At 44.9% G+C, this 21,254-nt stretch overlaps 2 protein-coding genes across 4 annotated transcripts; one reads left to right on the forward strand and one right to left on the reverse strand.

Annotated features, from left to right (window-relative positions):
- Nucleotides 1-641: 641 nt before the first annotated feature.
- On the reverse strand, nucleotides 642-4,573 carry CENPL (centromere protein L). The gene is given in 5 exon segments (XM_077785266.1): nucleotides 642-1,677; nucleotides 2,502-3,044; nucleotides 3,978-4,229; nucleotides 4,353-4,531; nucleotides 4,534-4,573. Coding segments are annotated over 5 exon segments (1,086 nt in total). The 3' UTR covers nucleotides 642-1,605.
- Nucleotides 4,574-4,579: 6 nt separating this feature from the next.
- DARS2 (aspartyl-tRNA synthetase 2, mitochondrial) lies at nucleotides 4,580-21,254 on the forward strand. Of its 3 annotated transcripts, none has more exons than XM_077785264.1 (18): nucleotides 4,580-4,785; nucleotides 5,858-5,957; nucleotides 6,713-6,779; nucleotides 7,031-7,132; nucleotides 8,183-8,278; nucleotides 8,912-9,035; nucleotides 9,689-9,735; nucleotides 10,429-10,535; nucleotides 11,312-11,381; nucleotides 11,935-12,114; nucleotides 12,472-12,579; nucleotides 13,733-13,795; nucleotides 13,956-14,108; nucleotides 14,958-15,176; nucleotides 16,112-16,222; nucleotides 16,432-16,507; nucleotides 17,648-17,874; nucleotides 20,978-21,254. In XM_077785264.1, exons 1-17 carry the CDS (start codon nucleotides 4,722-4,724, stop codon nucleotides 17,833-17,835), a joined length of 1,875 nt encoding a protein of 624 aa, XP_077641390.1. In that variant the 5' UTR covers nucleotides 4,580-4,721; the 3' UTR covers nucleotides 17,836-17,874; nucleotides 20,978-21,254. The 3 variants fall into 3 exon arrangements, with proteins under 3 accessions (XP_077641390.1, XP_021401551.2, XP_077641389.1); XM_021545876.3 differs by having other exon boundaries at nucleotides 17,648-17,850; nucleotides 20,568-21,254; XM_077785263.1 differs by having other exon boundaries at nucleotides 17,648-17,850.

Consider the following 21,254-nt stretch of genomic DNA (forward strand, 5'->3'; position numbering starts at 1 on the left):
AAGTATCTGTGTTATCTGGCTAAATCTTATCTCCGCTCACTTAACTGCATTTAACAATCAGGACAACACAAGGCAGAGGTTAAAACAGGCTATAAGAATTTAGGATTTTAGAGATTATTTATGCAAATTTGTTGGAAAGAGCTGAGCATTTAAAACTTAGCCCTGAGTGTAACAGTCCTATTTTCAAACCAAATACAGGTACCAGTTATTTCCAGACCTTGTGCTCCTTTGTCCAGTGCTCTTGTGACTCCAGATAGCAAGCTTTGTCTGAGATATTTCAAATAAGGAAACTAAAGCACCAGAAGTGCTAGTTTAATTAGCCTCCTGAGCTGTCAAGACCTTCAGAAGATCACTTAGCTGCTTTTACTAGAGTAAGAAAGAATTACTACAGACTTCAACCTCAACATGCAAAAACAATCCATCTTCAAGTAGTAAAGAATGTGAAACCAAGTGCATGTTTCTTTGTTTAATTCTGGAAACAAGAAAACTGCCTAACACGTGACATGCAGTTACATCATGTGTTAGGCAGTTTTACACTGGGAAAAGAAAGGAAATTTGCACCCCTATTTTGGAGAAGGTCATAGCACAAATCAGCTCCCAGAGGTGCTGCACAAGTGTGAAGCAAGAAACTAGACTTGGAATTTTGCTGTTCACAGATGCATTTAATAAGTAACAAGTGGTGTTCTGGTCTGGTACACTGTAGTTAGAAAGAAGCTCCATGCAATGATATATTTAATTAGGCACTGGTGGTCTTTCCTTAAGACAAAAGATGGAAAATATTTTCTTTATTTAGTACTGTATTACAAAAACATCTTAGCCGGTGTTACCTTCTGCTCCTTAAATGTCCCTCTGAACTCTGACCTGCTCCAGAAGGGAGGGATCCATCATCAAATTATAGCACACAGCTCCAGCCCTGAGAGCTCTCCGGCCTAGAGGATTACATCCAAGATTACCAACATAAGGACAAAACCTAGTAACTATCAAGCTTATCCACACCTCACTTTCCTATTATCAATTTCCCTGCGAGGACCAAAAGGCTGACAAGAGCCTCGTGTCCAATCTCATGGCCAACTGGGACATAAATGAACAATACCACCATTACCAAGTACCCTTAACAAGCTAAAAAGGGAGTTTTTCTGCCCTGGATTATAGAGCATGCACCCCTTCTCAGGTGTGCTGAACTTTGCATTTAGGCTAGCCCAAGTGTAGTCATAGTTTAGCCAAGGTCTGCATAAGCTTAAGGTGTCCAGTGAAAACCAGCTTTGAAACAACAGAAACACGTGCCAGTATGTTGCATCAAGAATTTGCACTGTTTGTCTCTGAGCTGATACCTGCACATAAATGAAATGAGTGACTCTCAGAAAACAAAGCTGCTCAGGAAGCTGTCACAAGTTTGCATTGCAGCCCTTCTTCAGGGCTCGCAAATGTCTGCTTGACTTTGCTGTGCAAGGAATTACACTGTCAAGTGCTGGAGTTACAGTCTGACTTTGGACAGCCAGAATGAGAGGAAAGAAGATGCTGCAGGAGTGAGATTCCTGATCGTTTCTCAGCACAGATTGTCCAAACAAAAAGCCTTTTTAGTATGAAGTGCTACTGAAATGGCTTTCACTGTATCTGAGAGATTGCAAGTTCAGTCAGTAGCATCAGCACTCCAGGCAGGTATTGGCTGTGTAGAATCTGCAAGAAAGAGAAAAAAGCCTGTCAAAGCAAAAATTGTAGTTGCCAGATTTCCACACCCTGAAGCCCTAGTTGGAAGGAAACTACCAAGTGTTCTGTGTGTTTATTCAGCTGCTCAATTGTTGCTTTACTTTTCCCATATTGCATATGACTTGAATTATACCCCATTATGAAAAGCCATAACTGAATTTACACCACACATTCCACAAGAGCACCCTTCAGAAAGCCTGAGATATCTTTGTGTACTTACCTGCAACAGAAAAAGTTGTTTCACACTGTTTTAAGCTATTACAGATAAAAACAAGCAATGTGTTCATCATCATAGGGTAAATTTGAACAACTGCACTTACACAAACTGTTCTTTAACTCATAAGAAAATATTATACTGCTTGAAGGATTAATATTGTGTGGTTTGAAGGATATTAGAGATACCTCTGTAGAAAGACCAGCACCTTTATGAAAAGGGTTACACATGAAGGAGTCTTTTACCTGTGTCTTAACAACTGCAATACTAGAAAGCTAGGAACTTTCTTTAAAGTTTGGGATCTTTTTAAGTACAAAATTAGTTTTTTTTATGGCCTAAGAAACTTTCTTGTTCATATCACAGCTAATACACCTATTTCTCATCCCAGGCAAGTAGCTTCTGCTGCAACACAGTAATAAAATACTGTACTGGCAGCTGCCCCACCTCTAAAGCTAAGTATGACTAGTAAAAGCTGAGGGTTTAACAATTCCTTGTAGGAAATCATGCAAAAGAAACATGAGATCTTCAGGTACATCTGTTTTATTTGGCCAGCATTAGGACAAACTGCTAAGGGCCTCACCTTCACAATCCCATCACAGTGTGCCGAGGCAATCGCTGTGGAAACCTTCACCAGCTTTGCAGCTGACAAGTGGATCTTGAAGTGCCTGTGGAAGTGGGCATAAAGGCAGTCCATGAAGACATCCACCTCCTCTTGGGTGATCTCTCCTGGCGTTTTTTGCACCGTGTCCCACAGAGCTTTGGCATCCTCTGGGTGGATGGCGTAGGAAATATCCAGGGGTTGCGCCAGGCAGGGCACGGAGAAAATGAGTTCCACGGCAGAGGCAGCTCTGTCCAGCTTGCAGCCAGCCCACATGGCCACCATCCAGCTGAGGTTCAGGGGGCTGATGGCCAGGCGGCGGAAGCAGCAGTCAAAAGTCTTCTGGAACCAGCTGCCAACCAGGGACGTGTAGCTCTCGGGCCCGTGGGTCAGGAACAGGGGCAGGCAGGTGAAGTGCTCCGGCACGTTCTCGGAAAGGTCATCTCCAAACACGGAGCAGAACCAGCCCGACCACACCAGTTTGTCTTCAGAGTTCTTGGAGGAGGCTTGTGACCTCGAAGAGAGCTGGGATGGGGAGAAGAAGCATTGCAATGCTGCAAAACAGGTATGGCTTTTTTTTTTTTTTTTTTTTAGGTCAGCTAAAAATAGATTTTGATTGTAAGTTTTAAGTGTTTGGTAAAAGTGGGTTTTTTTTTTTCCTTTGTGTCAAACACATACAATTATTCAGTCCATCCATTACATCCCTAAAAGTTGTATGCAATTCTGTTGAAAACAACAGAAAAAGCACTTTTAAATTCTTTAGGAACAGTCCTGAGTTTATGCTGCTTACCTCCCATGGTACATCCTACAACCATTGACACAATGAACCTGACATTTAAGTAGCACATTTCACTTGAAGCAAAGCATTTCCGAAATTAATTAAGCTCTGGCCAGGAAGTGGGATTATGCTTTATCCAGGAAGAAAAATAACCCATCCAAGTCCTGGCAGTAAATTGACTGCTGAACTAAAACATCAGACAGAGATTGCTTTGTATAGTTGTGTTTATAACAGAGTATAGTTGTACTCTGATGCTGTTAAGAAGTTGAACTCAAACTTGCTATATTTACTGTATGCATTGCTTAGGGGAGATCACAGGATCAGTCAGGCTGAAAAGGACCTCTGAGGTCATTAAGTCCAGCCTGTGACCAAACACAACCTTGTCATTAGACCAGGGTTTTAACTGTGCCACATCCAGTCTTGAACACCTCCAGGGACAGTGACTCCACCATCTCCCAGGGCAGCCAATTCAAATGTCTAATTCTTCCTAATTTCCAGCCTAAACCTCCCCTGGCACAGCCTAAGACTGTAAATGTTCATTTCCAGTTAAAAACAGACAGGATTCAGTTTCATTAGATCACAATGGATACCCCAGTAGCCATTCCACACAGCTAGGGCTTAACTTTGGGGTTTTCTTTCAAGACGGAGCGTTTCATCACAGCAAAAACAGCCGGTCTCACCTGCACCAGGAGGGCATCCTGGTCCAGCTCGCTGCCCCTGAGGTCGGCAAGGCTGGACAGGGCCACCTTGATGTCCAGCTCGACGCCCACCTCCACGGCCAGCCCCTTCTGCTTCTCGGCGGCGATGAAGGCGCCCAGCAGCCGCGCGTAGTCCCGGAGGCGGCAGCGGCGGAAGCGGTACAGGGGGGTCACGCTGTACAGCGTCCAGGCTTTGCGCAGCAGGAACGCCGTTTTCTGCGGGTCCGCCTTCTCCTAGGGGGACACGAAAAGAAAAGGAACGAGGTTAAGGTTTGCTTTTCCCGCGCGGCGCAGCGCGGCGCGCCTGAGGGGACACGGAGGGGACAGGGAGGCGCCGCCGCCCGCGCCTCCCCGTACCTGAGAGCACAGCGCTGGCACGATGTGGCGGCCGCTGGAGCTGACGCCGAGGCGGCCGTGGCTCCGTCCGAAGGGCAGAGCCCGGGAGAGCCGCCGGAGGCTGGGCAGGGTCCGCACCGCGCCGTCCTCCGGCGCCTCCTCCGCCATGGCGGCCGCGGCCCGCCGGCGCCGTTCGAACTCCTTCCCGTCGGCCCCCGCGCGGGGCGCGCCCCCTCCGCCATCTTTGAGGCGGGCGGCAGTGAGGGCGGGAAGCGGCCGCGGGTTGTTTCCCCTTTTTCTCTTTTCCCTTTTTCCTTTTCCCCTCCGGAACTCTCGGTTTTCACTCCGCGAAGGTCCCCGGCGCTCATCCCCGTGTTTCGGGCTGAGGGGATGGCGCTGCCCCGGCTGCTGGTGCGAGCGCTGCACCGGGCGGCCGCTTCCGCCGCGGCTCCAGGTGAGGAGCCGCGCTGGTCCCATCCCCTCGAGGTTTGGGTTCCTTTTTTTACAGGTCAGGGTAGTCCACACAGTCGATTAATATCACTCTTTCTGCTGGTTATTTTCCCTATATCGCTTTATTAAGCGTCTTGTCTCAATCTCTTACAATTCTAAAGGCTGTCATGAAGGTAGCGAGATTGGCTCTGGAAGTTATTTATACATTTCCAGGTCACGGCATCCTTCAGGCTTCTTCTTGCAAGCTGCGCCTCTTGCACGTTCTGTAAATGGTGTGCTTGGTTCTGTGAATGGGGCCATGACTGCAGGCACACGGAGGGCTGTGCAAACCTTTCTGTAACCGTGGCTCAGGCCTTCTTCCAGTTGTTTCAGGCAGAAACTCTTCAATTTACGCCTGCATGGTGTAAACTGAACGCTCCTCCGCGGGTGTTGAATTCTTGGTTTGTTAAGCTCTGCTGTGTCACCACCAGGAACTGCAGTGGCAGGACAAGGGGGAATGGCTTTGAACTGAAGGAGGGCAGGTTTGGGTTGGATATTAGAAGAAATTCTTCCCTGTGAGAGTGGTGAGGTCCTGGCACAGTTGCTAAGAGGAGCTGTGGCTGCCACATCTCTGGAAGTGTCCAAGCCCAGGCTGGATGGGGCTCTGAACAACCTGGGACAGTGGAAAGTGTCCCTGCCCATAGTAGTTGGGTGGAATGAGATGACCTTTAAGGTCCTTGAAACCCAGACTGTTCTGTGATTCTAGATTTAAATGTGGATTTGTCAGCGTCCCTCAGGATTGATCTATGACTTTTGCTTCTCTTGCTCCTGAAATTTACAGGGCAGCAGGTTGCAGCAAGGCTATGTTCAAGTATCTTTGTGAAAGCTTAACTGAGAAACAAATAATCCCTATTTAAAATACATGACTAGCTTCATTTCATGTTTGTGTTATAGTATCTTAGTGCAGATTTATATAGGAAGTAACTTTTCCATGTATATATATAAATTTTATTGGGAGGGAAAGCTCTATTATTTATTCTGTCTCATCTGCAAAAGCCTTGAGATATTTTTTATATATTTATTTATTTCTATTTAAGATTTCAACAGTTTTGTCACTCGGACCAACACGTGTGGAGAGCTGCGTGCTGCTCATGTGGGACAGAAAGTAACCCTGTATGGATGGATTCAGTATCAAAGGTAAGTGCAAACCTTGGTGAAAATGGAGATGATTATTTGCCAGATCCAGTCTAAGCTGTGTTTCATCCAGCATTGCTCTCCAGTGATGGTCTGCATGGGTTTTTTGATTTTAGGAGGTCCTGAGTGTCTCATCTTTGAGCAGTTGTGGATGGGGACCCAGGAAACGGAGTTAGGATTATTGCAATGTGGTTGTGGTGATCTTGTTTTTAAAGACCTCAGAGCATGTCCCATTGGGCAGTTTTTTGATGGATAAAGCACAATGGCAGCTGTCCCTGCTGCAGTTTGAAGAAATCAAGATTTGTGGTTCTGAGTCTGGCAGTGTGGATTGTTCATGTGGAACTTTTTATGGGATGAGTGTTCCCCTTCTTGACTTATGATTGGATTTGGTTGTTGTTGTTTTTATTCCATGTGAATTTTAGTTTTATTGCTCATTTAATTGTTTTTAGTTGAGTGATGTTTCCCAGCAGGAGAATTCACATGTCCAGAATCCCAGCTCTCCGTGCATGAAAGCTCAAGTTAAAATCCTGCCTCACCTGGTTATTTGTGTGTTGTCTGAGGCTGATCACAATATGAAATAAATTGTTCAGGTGAAGTTCAGGTGTGGGAAAAGTGTCTATAATTCAGTACTTGGAAGTGCTTTGGGATGAATTGCAGGGTACTGAAAGTGTAGCTAGTTGCCATATGCTTTAAAAAGTAGAAACTACTAAATTTGTGAAAAAAAAAATGTTCTTCCATTTTTGCTTTTCATGCATCAGACAAGGCCTGTTTCTGGTTTTGAGGGACTTCCAGGGACTGACCCAAGTCGTTATTCCTCAGGATGAGGTAAGTGCTACCAAAACATGTGTCTGTTTTTATTTTTCCTTTGGTAGCTTGGCTTCAGCAGCCACTCTGTCAGACTGGGTCCTCTGACTCACAAGTAGATTGAGGTGTCATGAGAGCCCTGACCTGATGCTGCAACAGAAACATCAGTGCTGTTTCCCCTGCCTTAAGAGTGATTTTGGATTGAGGTGCTTGGCCACAGTGCCTTTGTCCTGTTCTTTGAATTCCTGTGAGGCTCTGTGCTCTCCCTGCAGGCACATTCCCACATGAAGGAGCTGCTGTCCAACGCCCCGGTGGAGTCTGTGGTGAGAGTCACTGGGACAGTGTCCCCTCGGCCCCTGGGGCAGGAGAACCCGGTGAGGATGGGGTCAGGGGATGCTCTTAGGGCTTTTATTCCCTGAAGGAAACAACCCTGGGTGGTGGGATTATGGTGGGCTTTGTGTCAGAGCATTGCCACGGGCTCTGCCTGTGTGACAGCCCATCTTCAGATAGTGTGAGGTGAAATAAGTGTTGTGTCAGTTAACAGAGAATCTCAGAGCACATTACAGACACAAATTAAACTGGATTCCAGCCCTTGGCAAGGATAATACTGGCTTTTCCAGCCTTTCAGAGTGTGGTGGGAATTTCTTTTGCTTGAAAATAAATATTATGTCGAGTTCCACCTATTTATTGACTTTGCTGGTCTCCTTGTATAGGAAACAGAGGTTGAATAATTTTTTAATGTTCTGCATTCCTCAGCTGTCATTGTAATCAGCTATAGACTGAACTGTCAGGATTGTACATATAACTGGCAGGTCTAAAAAGAGGACTATATTTATGATCATAACTCCTTTTTGCTCCATCTCATAGATGTCCACTTAAAATCCAGGCTTCCAACAATGCTTTTATTTCTTTTATTAATTTCTTCTTTTGTGGGAAGGTTGTGTGTCCTTTCCGCTGGTAAATAGTGAGAGTTCTGCAGGATAAGTGAAATTTGCTGTGCCTCAGTGCTGTGTGAGGGGAGCTGCCTGCCCTCCCCTGGGATAGAGTCAAAAGAAGACCAGTTCTGAGAACTGGTGTTTAGAACTGGAAGTTCTGAGAAGTTCCTCATCATTTACCTTTTTTGACTCATGTTAAGGGCTGCTGCTGCTCATGCTCACTGAAACCTACAGTGTGGTTTTGCTGCAGCTATTGTGTTTATTGACCAGTATGCTACTGGGAAAGAAGCTGCCACCTTTGGTGAGGTGACTTGTGTGTCTCTGAACAGAAGGGAAACCTGGAAGAAATCTGTCCTTGGGAGAAGCTCTCTGACTTTTACACTGTTAGAAGGGAGGGAGGGTAATCACATTGCTTCCTTTTTTCTCTTTGAGCATCTGTGAAATACCTTTGTCCAGCTGTTATAATTTTTTTTTGCCTTTTTGTTCTAGAAAATGCCAACAGGGGAAATTGAAGTGAAGGCAGAGACTGCAGAGATCTTAAACTCCTGCAAGAAGCTGCCATTTGAAATCAAGGATTTTATCAAGGTGATTGTGTTTTTCTTTCCTTTTTCTTACCAGAGTGGTGACTTTTCACTAGATTGGGAATTTGCCCAGGATGATGGCAAAACATCTGAGAGCTGAGTCTGGTTCTCCCCACTCCACTTGGGAGGAATGATGGTGTTTAAAACAGAGGTGCTGCTTATTTGCTGAGAGGATTTATCTCCAATTACAGCTAAGCAGAAAACAGGGCTTGAATGATTCCTGATTTCTGGAAGCACTGATGCCAAAGGAAAGAGTGAAAGAAATGGTGCTGTGCTGGATTTCTTGAGTGTGAAATGAGGCTGTTTCATTTGACTCATGGAATCACAGAATGGTTTGGGTTGGAAGGAACCTTAAAAAAAATCCAAATCCCCTGCCATGGGTAGGGATGGCAGCAGGTTGCTCAGAGTTTCATCCAACCTGGCCTTGAGCACTTCCAGGGAGGGGGCAGCCACAACTTTTGTAGGCAGTTTGGGTTTTTTGTTTCAAGCCATTGCCGTATTTCTGTAGGCTTTGTGTAACAGGCACATTGCAGCAACCATCCCTTTATTCAGCTTTTCCTTTTTCCCTGTAGCTTTAGGAGCACCTTCAGTGGACGTGCAATTTGAATTTTGTCTCTTAACCCTCTCTCCTGCCCAGAAGTCAGAGGCCCTGCGGATGCAATATCGGTACCTGGACCTGCGCAGCTCCCGGCTGCAGAACGCGCTGCGGCTGCGCTCTCGCGTGGTGATGAGGATGCGCGAGTACCTCTGCAACCTCCACGGTGAGGGAGCTGCTTGGAGCAGCAATCATTCCAGCTCTCCCTGCTGCCTCTTCCTTGTGCTGGCAGAGATTCCTAAGCAAGTTGTTACCCCAAACTGGTCCCGCTTAATATGGACACGTCTGCTTGTAGTGAGGTCTTTAGTGGGATGTTGTCAGGCCTGAGGAGGATGCCCACAAAAATTGTGGCTGCTCCATCCCTGGAAGTGTTCAAAGCCAGATTGGATGAAGCTCTGAGCAACCTGTTTCAAATTTGCTGTTTCCAGTGAGAAAAGAGTCTTTGCAGGTAGTTGCCCTCTTTTGGTCACCCAGTTGAGGCATGTCAGATGCATGGATTTTGTTCAGGGCTTTTGCTTCTCTTAGAATCAGGAAGTGCTTTTTGGAAAATCAGTGCCTGGTTCAGAATAGATAGAGAATTGACACATTTTCAGCTTGTTTGAAGTCCTCTGTCATCAACAGTTCTGGCAGGACATCAGAGTAGCTCAGAGCCTTTAGATCTGTCATTACAGGAATAATTATTAGAAGTAGCAAAGTGTGTTGGTTTTGGAGAGGCTCCATGGTGTGTTAGATGACCTCTTTTACTGACTAACCCTACTCTAGCCTACTCTGTCATGTCAGTTCTTCCTCCTCTCAGCATATTCTGTGTTTGTTCTCCAGGGTTCGTGGATGTAGAAACTCCAACTCTGTTTAAAAGAACCCCAGGGGTATGTATGTGATGCTTTTTGGCCTCCTACAGCTGCACAGTCAGGGCTGAATCATTTCCAGCTGCTACTCAGCCTTCATTGCTTTTCCCTTGCTAAATAATAGCTTGTGGATCTTCTGATATCATCCACAGATCCTATGAAAAGTAGAGGGAGAGAAAGGGGATAGGTAATAATTCATGTCATAATTTTGAACCTCCAAACAACATAAGCTTCTGCCTTGTAGAGCACATGTTGAATCCAAGTCTACCCTGGGATTATAAACCCAAAAACCTTTCAAGCACTGTTTTTTCAGCATTTATCTCTTCAGTAGGTTATTGTAGAGGTCATACTCAAGTAAATTTAATTTCTGATCTTCTATTCCTTTCTTTCATTTCAAAAATAGCCAGAGAGAAGAGAGCTGTAGCTGAGGAATTGTTGATTTAGCTACTCTGGAGTTCTTGCATTTAAACCCCAGTCTTGGTTGGTCTATTATGCATTAGTCTCTCAGAGAATAAGGTGCAGAATTCTCCTTTCAGATATTTTGAACCAAGTTGGTTAACAAATGTGAAGTGTAATGTACAAACAGCCATTTCCTCACATGTGGGATTTTATAATGTGAAAAATAGGTCCTTTCCTCTTGCACTTCTAGTGTTTGCTCTGTCAGGAACTGGGCCACTTACTTGTTGAACTCTGTACATTTCTTTCTGATGCCAGGGAGCCAAAGAATTCCTTGTGCCCTCGAGGGAAGCGGGCAAGTTCTACTCTCTGCCACAGAGTCCTCAGCAGTTCAAGCAGCTCCTCATGGTTGGAGGCCTGGACAGGTAAGAGTTTCTTGGCCTCCTGTTTTCTGCATGTCCTGTCTAGGGTTTGACTGCTTTATCTGTGAAGTTTAGAAACTTCCCTAAAAAAAATTACTGCCAAGGATTTGTGTCTTGAAGAGGGATCCTGAAATACTTAGGGCTTTACAGTCAGATGAAATGTATCTTTCTGGAAAGCTGAAATCTTTGCTGCTGTGTTAAATGCAAACCTGATCTGAAGCAGAGTCTTCCTGAAGGGCAGAAAATCTAATGTGTGATGAAAGCTGCTCCAGGAGTAACCTGCAGAACTAATTGAGGTGAGGCTGGGCAGCTGAGCATGACTGAGACAAGGAAAAGCATGTCAGGGTGCCCAAGTGCAAAGCTTTTAATTGGGCTTACTTCTCCTAATCAGATGGATGGACAGGGAGACAATTGTTCACACAGTGAACTGCAGGCCAGGTCTTATCTGAGAGTTTTGCACGGCTGTTAGGAGCGTCCTGGAGTGGAGTGGAAGGTGGAATAAAGAGTTGAGTGTGCTGCCCTTGGAGGACAGCTCACCTGGCAGTCTCCATGTGCCTCTGGAAGATATGGCTGGAGATGGATGCTGCTGCTGATAGAGTTGCTGCCACTCAAAATTCCATTTTTTTGAAGAGATGAGAACAAGGATCATCTCCTGTGGGAACAGAGCACTCTCTCTCTGATTTACTTATTTTGTCCTTCTCTTTTGTATGATCAATTCTATAGCCACAGTTGAGTTCAGGATACTTTAAATCATTATCTAAGTCAAAGTGTCACTGCAGGTACTTCCAGGTCGCTCGCTGCTACAGGGATGAGGGTTCACGGCCTGACAGGCAGCCAGAATTCACCCAGGTAACCAGTCTCTGCTGCCTTGCTCCCTGCTCCTCAACCCAAGTGGCTCAGAGCTCTTTTCCCTTCCTGAGGCTTAGTCTGTGCTAGTCTGGTGCTGCCTGGGGGGATACAGAGTTGTTTGGTGTGTGTTTCACAGACACAGCCCTTGGAAATTGCTGTGGGATGAGTGTGGGGTTCCTGTCCTTGGCTGGCTGCAGTGCCCCAGGTGCAGATGTGGGAATTGCATTGCAGCAGTGATTTTAATTTTAATCTCCTCCTGTCCTGCTACGTCTGACATCCCATTCTCCAGCCTTGAAATCCCAGGCTGAGTTAGCCTGGTTCACTCAAGGCTGTTTCTCTGTCCTTGTCATCCTTACCTCATTCACTCTCTGAGGAGGTTATTGCCTGAGTCATCAGCCTGGAGGGTGATCCTAAGGACATTCCTGGCCTAATGCAGTCATGCTGTGATGTCATTTTGTGTATTGTTTCTTGTTTTGCTGTGTACTCACAAGTAGCACTGTGAAAGCACAACCTTTAGCTAATGTGGAATTCCCCTCCTCTTCTCTGTTTTAAGATAGATATAGAGATGTCGTTTGTAGATCAAGCTGGGATCCAGAGGCTCATAGAGGGCCTCCTGCAACATTCCTGGCCTGAGGAAAGAGGCTGCATTATGACTCCTTTCCCTTCCATGACATATGAGGAGGCACTGGCTGAGTATGGGACTGATAAACCAGACACTCGCTTTGGGATGAAGGTGAGGGTTTGTCCATTAGAGATTTGCAGCTTTTCCTTTCAGTCAGTGTTTTAATAACCTTTGGATCATGGATACACGGTTGGCTGGAGTTTTGAGTGCTGTAATTTACCCAAGGTGCCTGTCCCATTGTTGCTGCTTTGTGCAGTCTGCTGAAGAAGAGAGGATTTAATCAGTTGACTGTGAAAAATATATGCTGTAATAAAAGTTTAAAATAATGGTGATGTAGTGCTAGGGAGCAATGTATCTTGACTGTTTAAGGAGCAAAAGCTTCTAAAAGGGAATAGTGTGGAAGGTGGAGGAGTTTTTGCTTTGTATTCCTACCGGCAGTGATTTTTCCTGTGCTCTCTCCTTTGTCAGATCATGGATATCAGTGATGTTTTACGAGGATCAAACATTCAGTTTTTGCAGAATGCCCTCAGTTACCCACGTGGTTCCATCAGAGCCATTTGTATTCCTCAGGGAGTGGTAAGTGAAGCTCTTACATCTTGTTTATGGTTTATGTGGAATAAATAAACTGCCAGTTTGAATTCCTTTGTTCCTTGCTATTACTGGTATTCTTAAGGGAGTTTGGGATTGGTTGTAATCCATGTCAGGTTGGGCTGAGTGGTGTTAGAATGATAAGGCAACAGGAAGAGTATTTTAGCCTTAGGAAGAGGAGGAAAACAATAAAGCTGCAAGATCCCATGAGGATAGAGAACCCTCTTGGGGTTTCACCTTGCTTTCTATCACCTTTTTGATGTGCATCTCAATAATAAATTGTGCCTTGTGACAGGAGATTGAAACAGGGCTGGGCACAGCACAGCTCTGGGCTAGGCAGAAAAGGGTCAGGTGGTTCCATGTCCTCCTCCTGTTTGCTTTAGCTGCATTTTTGGGTACAATTTGTGTATTGTAATGAGAATGTCATGGACCAAATCCAAGGCTGACAATAGATGTGGAAGACCTTTGACACAGCCCTGCATTTTGGCAAGGAAATAGATTTAATTCTGGCTATAGGCATCTTTGTAGCTTGGACAGTATGGAAAAAACAAGTCCTCTAAATATTGAGTTTTATCTGGGGAGCAGGGCTCTGTGGCCATGATTTCCCTTAGGATTCCTTTCATTTTGGCACCAAGTGCAAGTTAGTGGCTTCCCACAAGAGGGCACAGATGTGTTTGTTTGAGCAACACAAAAGTGGCATCTAGACCCACCCTAAACACTGGAGTAGCTGAAAAAAACTAAGATCTTGATGCAGGTCCTCATTTACTTCATGGCTTTGCATGCAAGAATCAGCCCAGTTGTTTTTTCGCTGTTCTTCCTCCAGTTTGAGTTCTGCATTCCCCATCCACAGTGTGGTGGTGTAACCTTGTTTCTGCAGGCTGGAGGCAGAGTGAGCTGATCCTGCTGACCAGATATATTTATTTGTGAGGTGGGGGGAAAATATAGATCTGGATGGGTCTCTTCCTAAAAGGAGCCCACAGAGCAAACACCCAGCCCAGTGCTAATGACCCCATCCTCTTCCACAGCCTGAACTAGAAACAAAAGAATTGGGAAGTTTGGAGCCAGCTTAGTCAGTAGATTTGATACCTAGTCAAGTTATCCAAGCTGATCTTTGCTGTGTCTTCTCTTGCTGTTTCCCCAGAGATATCTTACAAATAAAGACTTGGAGTCATTGAAGGAGTCTGCAAAATCCCAGTTTAACCAGGTGAGAGAGAAACTCTTCTGAGGCTTTGGGAAGGGTGAGTGATAAAGGCAGAGGGAGGTAGGAGAGCAGTTTTTATAGCTGAGAGTCAGAACCTGAGCATGTAATGCTTCAAGGCAAGAGAGGGCAGCACTGCACTGAACACAGCCTTACCTTTCTCCAGGAAATCATGGAAATTATCCACAGACCTGATGGAAGCTTGAAATCCCTGCTTACCAAGTTCCTTGGTGAGAAGGAGCAGTCAGAGCTCATCCAAGCACTGAACATGCAGGAGGGTGATGTTGTGCTGCTGGCAGCTGGAGAACACAAGCAAGTGGTAGGAGGCATTTCTTGGGTGGCTCTCTGAATTGAATGTTGCTGATGATGGTTTTGATGTTATCTGACCTTAGTCTGATTCTTCTTATTATTAAAATAGGTCATCATCTAATTTTCTGTTTCTCTGGAACGGCAGCTATAGCAACAGCAGATAAAGCATGAAATGTGCCTATTACTTTATGGCCCCCAGTCAAATTCTGGGCAGGATTTGTAACTGAAATGAAGGCTGAAATATAAAAAACCCTGCAACAAATCAGTGCCTTCTTTTCTTTTAACTTCATTTTTAAAGCATCATACAGATTGGAAAATGAGGTCAACTAGGTAATTGTGTCTCCCATAAGTGCATGACTTATTAGCAGCAATGGTGGGAGATTCTATTCCTACCCTTTTCTCTATTCTATTCAGCAGATGTTGCTGGCAAGAATAAAGAGAAATAAAACAAAGCATTGTTTTATGATAAGGTGTCATGCTTTGCTCAGTAGCCAACATTTTGTTGGATTCTCTTCTGTGCCTTCATTTTTCTGCAAAGTGTGGATCTTACATGTGATCCCCAAGTTAATCCACATATGTGGAGCTGGAGATTAGTCTAAGAAAGTTCTGAGGATGAAATAGCTGGAAAAACATGGACTTCCAAGCTCCTTACTTGGTCTCTGTCAAACCTGGTGCTGCTGCTGCCTCAGCAGGAAGATTATATATTTCAGGATATGAGGCTAGAATGTTCAAGGCAGCAATGCATTCCAGCTGATGCTGTCTGTGGTACTTCCTTTATGGAACACTCTTTGCCTGGTGGGTGTTTGAGTTTCCCTGATGGTGAAATCACCCTGTCTCATCTCTCCCTTCTCTGTTGCAGTGCTCTGCATTAGGAGCCTTGCGGTTGTTGAGTGCCAACCTCCTGGAGGCAGCTGGGCTGGCACTCCGTGATCCCACAGCCTTTCACTTCCTCTGGGTGGTGGATTTCCCCCTTTTCCTTCCCAAAGCTGAGAATCCCACTGAACTGGAATCTGCTCATCACCCCTTCACTGCGCCTCATCCTTCAGATGTCAGCCTCTTGTATGCTGATCCCACAAAGGTAACCAACTTCCTGCCTGCCATGCTGGCTCTCTTACAGCTGCTCCCCTGGAAAACCAGGCAAGCAGCAGCTGGGTTTAGTGTAAAAAGAGATTCACAGGACTGACTGCACAAGGAAGATGTAGATATGTTGGAATGAGTCCAGAGGAGGCTGCTAAGATCATCAAAGGACTGGAGCACTTCTGCTATGAGGAAAGGCTGGAGAAGCTGAGGTTGTTCATCCTGGAGAAGAGAAGGCTCAGGAGCAACATTAAAGTCCTTTCCAGTGCCCAAAGAGGCTACAAGAGAGCCGAGAGGAATGTTTTGCAGGGGCAAGTAGTGATAGGACAAGGGGAAATGGTTTTAAACTGAAAGAGGGTAGACTTAGATTGGTATTGGGATAAAAATCTTCCCTGCGAGGTACTGGCACAGATTGCCAAGAGCAGGTGTGGCTGACCCAACCCTGTCAGTGTTGAAAGCCAGGCTGGACAGGGCTTGAGGCAACCTGGGATAGTGGAAGGTGTCCCTGCCCATGGCAGAGGGTTAGAGCTAGAGGATCTTTAAGGTTCCTCCCAACGCAAACCACTGTGTGATTCTATGATCTTGTATGTGTCTAGAAGATATGGCTTCCTGATTACTGCAAATAGCAAGTATTCATATGTGCCCCAGCAAAAGGAGCTGACAGGAAACAGAAATCTTATATTCTGACCCTTCTCATGTGCTTCAGGTTTGATGAATCTTCCAAAAGGATTTGTTTTCCTCCCACGTCCGTCAGAGGCACCCCATGCCTCCAGCAGGACTGGTACCTGAATTGCCATGTACCCCTGAAAGAGCAGTTTTACAGAGTTCTATGGCTTCATTCCCAGTGTCTGCAACATTTTCCATCTCTGTGCTGGTTGTTTTTAGGTGCAGCTGTGGCCCAGCCTCACCAAGGTGCCTGTCCCTGTCTCTCTGCAGGTCCGTAGCCAGCACTACGACCTTGTGCTGAATGGCAATGAGGTTGGAGGTGGCTCCATCAGAATTCACAGTGCAGAACTACAGCGTTTTGTGCTGGAGAAAGTGCTGAAGGTAACACCTACAGATGCCTCTAACGCTCTCTTGGAGGTTTCAAAGCACTGATTAATTGAAATATTAATTACATATTCTGAAAGAAACACTCACGTTCTTCTCAGATAAAACATAAGTTCTAGCCTTGAGCAATGGATGATTTCATTGTACCTTCATCTTGTGTTGCTAATAGGAAGAGCATTGCTTATCCTTTTAATATGATTTTGCAGGAGGACTCCGAGGTGCTTTCCCATCTGATTGAGGCTTTGGAATTTGGAGCTCCACCTCACGGAGGAATTGCTTTAGGTAAGTGATCTGTAGCTCTACTGATGCAGATCTTTAGTTGTTTTTTGGTTTTTGTTTGGGTTTTTCTTGTGGTTTTCTGTTTTGTTTTTGGATTTTTTTTTGTCTTTGTTTTGTTTTGGTTTTTTTTTTTTTTTGTTTTTTTTTTTTTTTTTTTTTTTTTTTTTTTTGTTTTTTTTTTTTTTGCATACTAGATCCTGGGAACAAGCCTCGTGGTTGTTAGGAAAAGCCTTGCTGCTTCCACCTCTGCAGCAGCTTTGTGGAAAGAAACAGAGGTCTGGTCACCAAGAGCAGAAAGTTGGGGTGTTCCTCCCCAGGATCACAGTGGGATTTAGGTCTTAAGTGAGGACATTGGTGGCTCTAAGGATGGTCCTTATCTGCTGATCTGCAAACCCTGTGTTCAGTGAGGTTGTGTCAGCTTTGTTCCCATTCCTGTGCAGCCAGAGCAGGATCCCTGTGCTGCCTGCCTGGAGGCATGGGGCAGCAATGGCACCTTGTGTTTCACACCCTTCCCCTCTCACTTCCCTTCTCTCCTCACCTGTTTTGCTCATTATTTCAGAAAATGTCAGGGTTTGGTTTTTTCCCTAGAAAAATGCAAGTTCCTGGTTTAAAGAAAGAGGGGGAAAAAAACCCATCCAACCAACAACACCCTCCCTACACTCACCAAAATAAAAAAGCCTACAAAAAATAAAAGTATTTTAACCTGTGGTCTTGCAGTTTGACATTCCTCCATCCAGTCATCTAGAGGCTTTTGTTCCTCTTGAATTTTTCTTAGTAGTTGTAATCCTTCCAAACTGGTTGATGCAGAGCTCTGAGCTGTCAAGCAGAGCCCTGCCAGTGTTCTGCCATTCAGCTGCCCAGGTTTTGTTTTGCTGTGTTTGCTGTCTGTGTCCTGCAGCTCTTAGTGTGTTACAGAGCTTCCTGCAATATTGAAAAGCTTTATTTTGGTAGACATTTCTGCTCTCGAGGCAAATCTGTTTCTCTGCTACCAGCTGAGATTAATTTTTTTCTCCCTTACTTGCTTCACTCTTTTTCTTCAAGCTTAGTGATATTACCTCCTCAGTCTTTCTGATTTTTCTGACTCAGGGGAGGTAATACAGAGCCATAACTCAAGTGTTTCACCAATTTGTTTTCTGCTTGTAGGACTTGACAGGCTGATCTCTCTCATTGTTGACGCTCCAAGTATCCGGGACGTCATTGCCTTTCCAAAATCCTTCAGGGGACGAGACCTGATGGGCAATGCTCCAGACTATGTCACTCCAGAAGAACTAGAGCCATATCACATTCAGGTTTCCTGGCCTCTTGAAGAAAAAGAGGCAAAGAAAAACTGACTTCACGCCAGTGGTGTAAGCTGATCTGATCAACCAGAGGTGGTTACAGCTTCTAAAGGCCGGGATTCAGTTCAGAAAACATCAGCTGCTGTGGCAGGGGGGGGATAGTCCAACTCCACTGTACTGTGGCAGTTTGAGGATGGAGTGGGAAGCAGATAAGGGATATTCTTTATAGGAATTCATCTTTGGGAGGTAATGGGAAGGACATGCAAAAAAACAATAGCAAAGAGCATAATTTTAGCATAGGATATTGAGACTGTTTCCTTTAGGGTGTCATATTGGAGGGAAGATGGGTTCTGGTTTTTCCCAATTTTTATATGTCCCTTGTAAAGTATTCCTCCTCCCATCTGGAGGAGATAGTCAACTACCCTGGCAGGAATTAAATCATGATCCTCATTAAATCACATCAGCTGAGCGCTGTGACAATAAAACTGTGCTGGACCAGGAGCTTTGAACACTGCACAGCCAAACTTCAGTGCAGCCAACAACTTGTTTCCTGTTGGAGGATACCACATCATGCAGGACTTTGCATGGGGAATTCACACTCAGCTGTGTTTTCACTTTGAAGGGGAGGGAGAGAAACATTTATGATGTTTGCAACAGTTGTCCTTGTAATACTGGTCAAAGAGGTGTTGATCTGTCTTTGGGGCCTGTGGTCCTGGTGCATTCAGCACAGCCATTCAGGAGCTTGTATGTTTATAAATAAAGTTTACTGGCAGTGTGGTTTGCCTGAGTGTAGCTTTGGGCTTCCTTTACAACAGCAAGCTGTCAGTTTGGCTTTGTGACCCCTGGCCCCTCCAGGAGATGACAGGAAATCTGTGGGAGCACAGCATGAACTTCTGTGAGCTCTGTCTGTTACTGCAAACCTGCTGCTGCAGTGGTGAGTGAGGCAGCAGCCGGTTCCTCCCAGGGAACTGTTCATCCTGTCCCACACCAGAACATCCACAGTGCAGGGGTGACTGTTCTGAGGAGAGGTGGAGGTGAAGAAACTGAGGAAAACTGAGGAAAGGAGTTTCCTAGATGAAGATGGTACAAAGGAAGAAAAGGGAGAGCTGGTGGGATTCTCAGCAGCCAAAGTGCGAGTTTTTATTTTAGTTTAAATTTTTTTTGTTTCTTAGAAGTTTCCAAGCCTATCCAGAATATTTCAGGTTGAGCCATGCTGAGGAGAAATTGCAGCCTTTGATTTCAGCTGGGAAGGATAGCAGGAGGCACATGCCAGAGGAAGTGCTGGAGGACAGAAGGAAGACTGAGCTGATACTGAGCTCCAGCCTGTCCTGCAGGTTGTCAGATCCTGGTCTGCTCCAAGGGATGGCCACTCTTTCCACATCATGAGATAACACTGCATGGTGGTGTTCACAGTTATTATTTAAATACTGAACTGTTCTGCTGATAAGAATCAGTATTGCAGTTCTTCTCCTTAAGGGTGGATTTTTGGATTTTTTTTGACTACCATCCATAGAAAGTGACACTAGAACTGACTTGCTGCTGTTTTGCAGATCATAAAATGGTGGAGTTACACGTGTAAAAGAAAAATACTTTCTTTGCTTCTGGCATGATTGTTACTTTAAGTCTCAGAGCTCGTTCAATATTATTGAAGGCAAAACAGAACAATCCTGGATTTGTATTCACATTCATTTTAGCCAAACACTGAATTCCTTCATTTTTTTTCCTTACATGAGCTATTAATTTCTACTTGAAATCAATTTATCTGCAGTTAATCAGTTTTTTTCCTCTCTCTGAGTAGAAGCTATCAGTAATGGAGTGAGGATCAGTTTTGTTTTCAGAGAGAAGCTGACTTGAAAAATGGATCCCTAAGCAGATCCATGATAAACTTTATGATCTTCATGGGTCCCATCCAACTGAGGACATTCTGTGACTTTAAAAGCAGTTATTTAATTTTTTTTGGTTGTTTTTGCAGGGAGGCGAGTCACCCTGGGGCAGTTATACCAGATATTTTTATTCTCCTGACTTGTCAGTGGTGATACAAAATAGAGTCACTTCAGGCTATGTGTTGTAGTCAGACTGCTGGTTTAGAGGATGCTGGATTTCCTGATTTTGTTTCTTCACTGGTAGCGTGATTAAGATTTGCATGGAATTTGCTTGAGGATCATCTGTGTTCCCGAAGCAGGGATGTCATAGGCTTGTTTGAGGTCATGGAACATAGGAAATAAGTTACTCTCAAAAGTTCTTCACTCCCCTCAGGCTATTATTTATAGTAACTGTAAACAAAATGTGCTGAACTTTGCTTTTTAATTGTGAAATCAGGAGTAGCATATCACTTGCTTAGCACCTGCTTGCAAAGGCAAGTGCTGTTTACCTCTGCTGAGTCCCAGATTAGGATTATCAAGTGTTCAAGGGGAAGCTGATGCTCTGGGAGGCTCAGACAGAAATGTAACCCTGCCTGGAACATTCTTTTTGAGAGCACTTGTTAAAACATGTGAGCGAGCCGTGCACATCCCTCTTGTGCAAGCAGCTTTGGCTGCTCGTTGTTTATCCTCTGCTAGATGAGGGACTCACTGCACTCAGAAATAAAAAGTGCTACCAAACACCTTGTCTGAGCTGCTGCTGTCCTGCCACAATTAGGTTAAATATGGAAAGGTGTGTCCCAAATCCAGGCAAGCCATTTGTGATTGGATTGGTGTGGCAAGTGTGAGTTTGCCAGGGTTGTGTGAACGTTGCACAGAGAAGATACTAAGGGGTTTTTTTTCTTTTTTTTTTGTTTTCTTTTATAGAGCATTGTGTAAGATTGTGCTTGGGCCTGTGGAAGCCAAATCTACAGAAAATCCCTGAAACCACAATCTGCTTGGCACACTTACCTGTATATTTTGGTAGGAGCAAGAGTAGACAGGCAGTACAAAGAAATCCATGGAAATCAGGGCTGGTAATATTGCAGAATAGAATCTCCTGCTTGCTGGAGGGAAGATGCCAACCTGTGATCCTGAAAAGAGATGTTGAAACCATCACAGACCCCTTATTGCCTCTGCTCTTTGTTATTTCCCCTGTATCAGACAAACCTATGGAGAGCACTGCTCTGTCAGCTGTGCTAGAAGATGCCAAATCCTGTGCTCCTCTGTTAAGAATTATTCTTTAGAGGTAAGAATGTGAGGTTGAATGTTCCCTGACATGATCCTCTCCACTCCAGGGAACTTCATGACTGGCACAGATGGGATGTGAAGATCAAGGTGGGCACTGGGATTGTACAAGGAGTGCTCTAGCAGGAGCCAGGGTTGGATGTGAAGCCTCTGCAGTCTTTGACTCCACCTCTTACTGATTTTCTTCTGTTAGATCTCAACAAAACACTGGTAAAATGAGGGACTGTTTATTCCCCACCTCTGGGAGAACCTACTCCGTGTATGTTTCAATAGATTTGACCAGAACAACCCTCTAATAAATTTATACTACTTGTTTGTGGAAGCAGA

The sequence above is a fragment of the Lonchura striata genome, chromosome 9, assembly GCF_046129695.1.
Source record: "Lonchura striata isolate bLonStr1 chromosome 9, bLonStr1.mat, whole genome shotgun sequence".
Lineage (NCBI taxonomy): Eukaryota > Metazoa > Chordata > Aves > Passeriformes > Estrildidae > Lonchura > Lonchura striata.